We start from the raw sequence: 8371 nt of genomic DNA on the forward strand, positions 1-8371 counted from the left end.
AGTTTAATGATGTTAATTTTTGTTTTATAAAATTAAGTTTTTTGTCAAGAAATTAAGTTTATTCCACCTCCACAATTTCTCTTCCACCTCTATGTTAGCATATTGATAGCCACAACTAATTCTATAACGAAATTTGGTGTCCATTTGGCATGATTTGGTGTCCATTTCGTGCGTGGCCCCTTTAATAGCCAATTCTGCTTGATGACTAGGGATGTCAATGGGGCAGGGCGGGGGCGGGGGATGCCTCCCTGCTCCCCATCCCCGCCCTCAGATTTACTCCCCATCCCCGTCCTATTCCCCACCGTGGGGGAAAATTGCTCCCCATCCCCATTCCCCATGGAGCCCCATTCCCCGCGGGGACCCCCATTCCCCATCTACATAATAGTTCTAACTAATTTTTAATTTCCATATGAATAGAGATACAAGTATCTATCTTATACAAAAACTGAAAGATTTTATACAAAAAGTCTAAATAACACGATGGTGACTTCTTTCAAAATAACGCAATGGGGAGACGCAACGACGAGCCAAAGAAAAAAGCAGTGGACGAGGTGGGAGACGCGACAACAGAGAGGAGATGGGGATTTATTTAAATGGTCTAAAAGGTTTTCTTGTTTTTTTTTAAAGCGTGTATAAAAGATTTTAAGTCACAAAAAAAAAAAAGCTTGTATAAAAGATTTAGATAATATTAATAAAAAAATTGCATTTAAAATGGGCTCAAGTGGGCTCACATAATAACTGTTGGCTCAACTATTCCCGCAAACTGCAAACCTCACATTCGTACAGCACCACTACCTTACCCAAGGGAACAAAATCCAAAACCCTAAGCAATCCAAGAATCAGGAATGAACACGCATAATAAACGAAAAAAAGTTGCACTTTCTTGAGTTCTTCTGCGAAGGGAATTTTCTTTGTGATAGTGATCAGTGAATAAATGAGTAGTGGAAAACCCAAAGAAGAGGAACATGACGGCATGTCCGTACACTCTCCGTGCAAACCCCCTCCTTCCTCTGCTTCCTCTCTCCCCAAGGTACCTCATTCCTCCTTCACTCTCTTTGGTTTTTGAAATTTGGATTTGGAAAATGATCGAATTTGTGATAGGAGCAAGCAGCGCAGGTTGAATTGGAGCTCAGGGTGTTGGAAGCTCTCGAAATTTATCCTCCAATTAAATTACAAGGTTTTTATTTTTTAATATTTCCATTTGATTTTGATACTGCACTGTAGGGATTTCTTTAGTGTTAAAAGAGAACTGATACGAGGATAGAAGAATCATGTAAATACAATTAAATTCGCCAAATTTGTTAGGTAGAGCTATTGATTCATTTCATTAATTACAATTAATATGGAAGGAATTTAGGATAAAATGATACTGGATTTCAAATTACATAATGAGAGCAACTACCTAAGCTTGTTTTCCTTATTATGGCATTTGCCATCTTGAACGGTAAGGGTGATGCATACTACATTTTCTTGCATGTGTTATAATTTACTTTAAGGATTTATGATAGAAAAAATGCTGAAGTAAACTTTTATTTGGTTAGCGAGGCACTAGATAACTACTAAATAGTTTCTGATTACACTATCCTAAATTATTTTTCCATTAAGCTAACATCAAGCAAGGGTATGAACCTGTCAACTAGGCAACAAGCAATTAAGCATTTCTGTCGACTACAAGAAAGTAGTTTTGATGTTCATGTATGAACATTTTGAATTGTTGTTGTGTGAAAGTGCTGCTTTTCCTTATCTGATGCTTTTTCTTTGTCAAGGATTAATTGTGTTTGGATGGATGTTGACATCATCCTTTAAAAGCATTTCTACACTATGTACTCCTCCCAATTCTTTTTTATATATCATTGTCATCTTTTAATACATTTTTAGAGCAATGTATTTAGATACAGTACATGAAAGGGAACAGAGTGAGTAGCATTAGTAGTTGACACTTGTTGTCAGGATCAATATTTTTTATTATTGTTATTATTATTTTGGATAATGATTCATCAGTTTAGGTTATATGCTTACAATGATTATCGTTTCTTGAAGGAATACATCGCCATTTTGTCATTTATGGTCTGATGGAATTTCTAAAGAGGAGGTTAGAAATGTCTTGATTGTTTGATTATCAAGCGTAATGTCTTCGATCTATATTTTCTGTTAGATAATCTTTAGAATTGTATATGCTTCATTCAGTTTTGACAGACACTTCTCTGCCGAAGAGGTCCTTCAACTGTTGGATCGGTTCTACAACTTAGAAATGCTGGTAAGTTAGTATGCATACTCAAATAACAATGTTAATTTTAGATTTGAACTAATAAAGAGAAGTTTTATTTTTTAATTTTTCATCAGAAAACAGATGATGAAGAGATTGACTTGCTTAATCATGAAGAAGATTTCTCCTTACCTTCCAGTTACTTTATCAAGGAAGAGTCCTAGTGAAACTTTTGAAGTAAATACATTTTCTTTCAAACCTGGATTAGCATTTCAGTATTGGATCTACCTTGTCACATACATATATATGTCAAATTTAAGACGTTGAGTTGTGATGAGTGACAAATTTAAGGGTTAGAATCCTCATTTTAGTCTAGATTAGATTGTATTGAAATACATTTGGATAGTAGAGTACATTAGATTAAATATACTAAAGGCACATCCATGTGGTCATGCCCATGTGGAACCAATCACTCTTTCTTTTTTTATTTTATTATTATTTTTTTCATCCCCAAATGTTGCTTTCTTTTTTATTCTTTATGAGAAAATTGATGGGCAGCATTTTTATTAAAATTTGGTCAGCACTAAAAGAAAAGTGAGTAATTATACACTCATTAAATGTAATTTCATACTATTAAAAACACTAATGATGACTAATTGATGATTATAAATTGCAAAATTTACTGGTTCTTAGCACTCTTCAATTTTTATTATTTTTTCATCCCCAAATGGTGCTTCTGGTTCATTCCAAGTAATAATTTATTTCAGCATTGGATGTGCTGTTGAGGCACTTATGCAATTTAAAATGGGAATAACCAAACCGGAAATAACCAAACCGTCCAGGAATATATTGCTTCTATTCATTCCAATTTAAGGAGATTACATCTTCGAAATTCAAATAGTTTTAGTTATTGCTCCCTCCAGGTTCCAACTTCCAAGAGCTAAAAAAAATAAAAAAAAGGGAAAAAATGTACCAAAGAGGGAAAACAAGTTAAAACTTACCAAGGAGGGAAAACAAGTTAAAACTACCATCAATAAAGAACAATCTATTGTATTGAGCGTCTATCATCTTACATAGATTACATCATTCTTATTCTATACTTAATTATAATTATTTATGCGTTTTTTAATTATATTTTTCACTCATTTTTAATTATGCGTTTTTTAATTATATTTTTCACTCATTTTTAATTATTCTTATTTATGCGTTTTTTAATTATAATTATTCTATTTGTCCTTTTTTTTTAGAGAAAAGGACACTCTAAGAGAAAAGGACAAATAGGTCCCTGACCTTTTGTCCTGCGGACATTTTTACTCCTAACCATTGAAAAATACTTTTAAATCCCTAACCTTCACAAAACTTGGACAGATCAGTCTCTGACGGAGGCATTTGGACGTATCAGTCCCTGACGGAGGCATTTGGACGGAGAGACTGATCCGTCCAAGTTTTGTGAAGGTCAGGGACTTAAAAGTATTTTTCAATGGTCAGGGACAAAAAGGTTCTCGAGGCAAAAAGTCAGGGACCTATTTGTCCTTTTCTCTTTTTAACTATTCTGTGTGTGTTTGGATTTTAGTTTGTCAAAACTTGATTTTGATGAAAAGTAAATTTGTGTTAAAGTGATTTATGTTTGGTAACCTTTGTATCAAAATGGATTATAGTAAAGTAAATATTGTTTGGATTACATTACTCAAAATTATTTTTAGATAAAAAATTACTAAAATAGACATCAATTTAAATAAATTTTTTATATTATTCTATTATTTTAATTTAGATATTTAAATAGATATTATTAATTAATTTTATAATAAAATTAATATTTACTTACTAAAGGGTAGAATTGATAAAACAAAATAAATTCAATCCTAACGTGATTTTCTAAACGCAAAAGTTACAATTTCTAACTTCTTATAAAACGTAAAATTACGTTGGCGTTTAAAGAAAAAAAAATATCCAAACAAAAAGAGAAAGCGTTCAATGCACACAAATGTGCTTCTCTTCTTTCTAATGCAAAATCAAACGCATCCTCTGATAATCAATTGTTGCGAAGGAAGAATCTTCTTTTCTTTTAACTGTTGTTTTTGCTTTTTATTTTTATTTTTACCTCCTCTTGTTTTCGTTCTTTTCGTCTTTCATTTTATCTTTTTTTATGTGCAGTTTTTTTTTCCTTCGTTTTTATTTCTCTGCGTATTTCAGTGTTATTTTTCAAAATTTTTTGTATTGGTTTCAAGAAATTTTTATATTTATTTTACAGAATTTTTGTGTTTGTTTCACATAATTTGGTTTCGCCTTAACTATGCTTAGATTTAAAAAAAATGGACAAGGTACTCTTAAAAATTAAAGAATGAGAAGAAAACGGGAAAAATGATGCAAAAAGGAATAGACTAAGGGAAGATAAAAATAAGCGCAAAAGAACACAAAAACAGGAATTTTTTTCAAATAAATAAAATAAATATTTTATTTATAAAAATAGGTAATTTGTAACATTTTTATCGATTTTTATTGTTTTATATATTTGATATTTCAGTGTAAACGAGATAAAACACGTCACACATTACATGTATAATGTTTGTATATACGTTTGTATATAACCATTGTTATTTTGTTTACATGTTGGACGTTTTTCTTGATATTCTTGAGATATTTAGACATTATGGCGCGTGCAGACGCACGAGACGATGACATCAACCGCCTGAATGCGACTTGACATATCGCGGGAGCAATCGACTTCCAAGTTAGTATTATCGTTTTTCTCTTTTAAATAAACAACTATATAATTATAGTTAGGGTACTTTTATAAGTTAAGTTTTAAAGTGGTAGTTGAAGTTGCACTTGAGACTCATAGTAGTCCCTGAAGTTAATTGTTACTCATATTCATCCTTGAAATTGTACTCCGGGACTCAGATTCGTCCTTCCGGCACATTCCGTTCATCTGGCGCTACCAGAAAGCTGATTTGGACTTCTCCGTGACACGTTGGCCAGGTAACAGCTAGTTGATGTGGATTAGTAAACTTTTATGGTGCAATTTAGTCCCTAAATCAAAGTTAAAAATCCTAATTCCCAAATTTGATCATCATTCTCTGCAGTAACCCCTCTCTTCTCATCCCATCTCTTTTCTTCTCTTCTCTTCATCTTCAAATTAAATGAAATGAGATTATATATATAAAAGACTATTCAAAAACAGATACTATAAATAATGTTGGTTGACAGGTAAATAAAAAGAAATTTGCCAAAATCATCTCTACTGTACCCAAATGTCATTGGTTCCAAATGAAAAGAATTCTGCTTCGTCTGCAATCTACATGAACAGATAATAAAATTATGAAGTGTAAGAAGGTCTATTATGTAAAACTAAAAAGAATTCAAATAGTATAGATTTTATGTGTTTAACTTAGACTAATGACACCAAGCGTTTATCAATCTGCTATGTTTGAACATTTTAAGTAAAGTTGTGTCAATCATGACTAGCAAAAAATAGCATAATTTTGTCCCATTTTTAATGATATTAATTAATTGTTAATTTACTAGAATTTGCTGTTAATAACTAGATTTTTTTTACTTGCTATGTTATTGGACGAATCAACAAGTTGATTCTGAATAGTTCATATTTTTTTTTGTTGGATTTGTTGTTGGAATCAACCATGGAGAATCATTTATTTCACAGTTACAAAAATCGAACCGAACCGATTAATCTGATAAAAAAAATCAATAAATTGAATTTTCAAACTAGTCTGGTCTAGTTATAGGACCAGTTAAGAATGAGAACGGATAAAAACCGGTGAATCAAATCTCCAAACTAGTTCGGTCCAGTCATAGGACCAATTAAAAATGAGAATCGATAAGAACTGGTCAAACCCGATAAGAACTGGTCAAAATCGGTCCAGCCAAATCATTCGATAAAAATTCTAAAATTGATGAAAATATTATTCAAACTCAGGTCCTCCTTGTTACTGCATGCTCCTCTTATAAGATTACTAAGCTATATTGTTCCTTGTTATTTTATATGCTAATTATTAATTATATAGTAAAAAATGTACATGCCATATTATTTTTGTAGCTTAAGAAATTAACTGAACATTTAGAAAAACTTGTAATGTTATTAGTTAAAACAATAAAATTAGGTGACCAAGTAATTTTCAAACTAAATCTAACGTAGTAGTGGAGCTTTAAAATTTTAACATAAAAAATACATAATAACATTTATATAAAAAATAAATTAAAAAAAATAATTAGGAAACTAACAAAGCATAAAATAGTACTAAATTAATTAAATATAAGAAAATGATTCAATTTTTTAAAGATGATATGAAAAATATAATACTTAGAATTTAGTTTGGAAGATTAAGACTTCACAAGTTGTAACTTGTAAAAATTTTCTATTAGTCTACACTAATAAAATAACGCCAATATTTAAAAAATATTTTAATATTTTTGTTTGAAAAAATTAAAATAAAACTAATAAGACATAAAATAGCATTAAAAGATAAACGTTGTTATAATGATAGTGATGATGAGTTTTATTGTATCAAATACATTACAAAACTGCATTCTAATTAGTGCATTGGTCCTATCAATTTGAAAAAAAAAATAGTAAATATAGAAAAGTTAAGACTTGAATACAGCATACTTAGTTATGGTATGTAAAACTTGAGCCAATTGAACTCTAATAATGTTCTATATCATCTTATTACTAAAGATTTTATAAAAATTTTTGGGGGGTTATAGCCCTTCGTTGTCCACAATAAATTTTACTATTGTCCAACCAAGTCTTGATTGTTATATATGCACGCTTTTTTTTATCTCGGTCGTACTTTATTTTCTTTCGTATCATTTTTTTTTATTATCATCATTATTGTTGTCGTTTTTTTCTTTTTTTTTTATCATTTTTATTATTATTATTCTCTAATTGATACTGAGATATTTATTCAATTATAGTTGTCCTCCTTGAACAAAAGCATGACTGTGTATATATTTATCCAATGGGTCCATCTAGTGTACAGATGCACTTTGGTACAGATTTACAGATTTTTGTTTTTATTTGGTTGAAAAGTGTATCACTAAAAGTGTTGCTTAAAGAGAAAGTGTTACCCTTAATCGTTAACTAGGCTCTGATACCAATTTTGCAATCCTTTTTACTAGTCCTTGTATATTGTAATTTCATTTTTATAGTTTTCAATCTTGTTTTAGTTTATAATATTCTTTTTTGCATGGATTATTGTATATAAAATCTTTTATCTGTTTGTCTTTTTCTTTAATATAACTACTTAAATCTTCAAAAACTTCTTTTATTTCTACACTTTCTGTTGTTTCTAAATACCTTCTTAATTTTTCAACTTCATTCTCCATTTTTTCTTTCAACAGCTTTAATTCTTTTAAGTCATAATATGATTTTCCAGGCATTTATAAATTTTTTAAGTTTAATTCCAACTTGTTTATATTTATTCTTATTTCTATCCTTTTTATTATAAGGTCATCAATTTCGATCTGAAGGTTATTTAATTCCCTTTTATACTCTTTTATTTTACTTTTTAATTTTTCTGCCCTTTTTCTTTTTATTTTATTTTCTGGTTTTTCAATCTTTTTATGCTTCATTATTTATTTTAAAATTTCTGCAAACTCTATCATTGATTCATCACTATTTTCCAGAGATTCTATTAATTTCTCTAGCTCTTCAACTTCTCTTTTCAACTTGTCATAAATTATTTTTAGAGCTTCAAATGCCCTTTGATTTATTCCAGAAAACTGTAAATAATTTAAACGATTTTCTCTTTCAAAGAGCTCTTGTTTCTTGTCTTGATAAGTTACATATATTTCTTCTTTATTTATTGTCATAATTTAGTATTTAGGGTTTCATTTAATTTTTCGACCTTTTTTGTTAATTCTTTTATTTCAGAATTTTCTTCTTTAATCTTCAACTTAGATAGACTTAAAGGGCTAGAAATTCCTGTTCCATAATATTATTTTCTTGAGCCATTTTTAATTGTTTAAAAAGCATTGTAACTTCTTCTAATTTTTCTTCAATATTCATAATTTTAGTGGTGGTTTTACTTTTAAATCTGTTATGTTGATTATATTTTGAAATTTTTCTTAGAAATTCCGTGTGAAAAATAAGTTTTTTCAGGTTTTTGAAGTCTTTCAATAAAACTTATAGTAAAATAAAGATTTTGA

General features: G+C 29.6%; 1 protein-coding gene across 2 annotated transcripts; it reads left to right on the top strand.

Annotated features, from left to right (window-relative positions):
- Positions 724-2721, top strand: LOC107644426. 2 transcript variants are annotated; one of them, XM_021102990.1, is made up of 5 exons: positions 724-1030; positions 1117-1177; positions 2041-2092; positions 2188-2257; positions 2344-2721. In XM_021102990.1, the coding sequence occupies exons 1-5, from the start codon at positions 935-937 to the stop codon at positions 2428-2430; spliced, it is 366 nt and encodes a 121-aa protein (XP_020958649.1). In that variant the 5' UTR covers positions 724-934; the 3' UTR covers positions 2431-2721. The 2 variants fall into 2 exon arrangements, with proteins under 2 accessions (XP_020958649.1, XP_016203767.1); XM_016348281.2 differs by having other exon boundaries at positions 727-1030; positions 1102-1177.

This window comes from Arachis ipaensis, chromosome B05 (assembly GCF_000816755.2).
Source record: "Arachis ipaensis cultivar K30076 chromosome B05, Araip1.1, whole genome shotgun sequence".
NCBI lineage: Eukaryota > Viridiplantae > Streptophyta > Magnoliopsida > Fabales > Fabaceae > Arachis > Arachis ipaensis.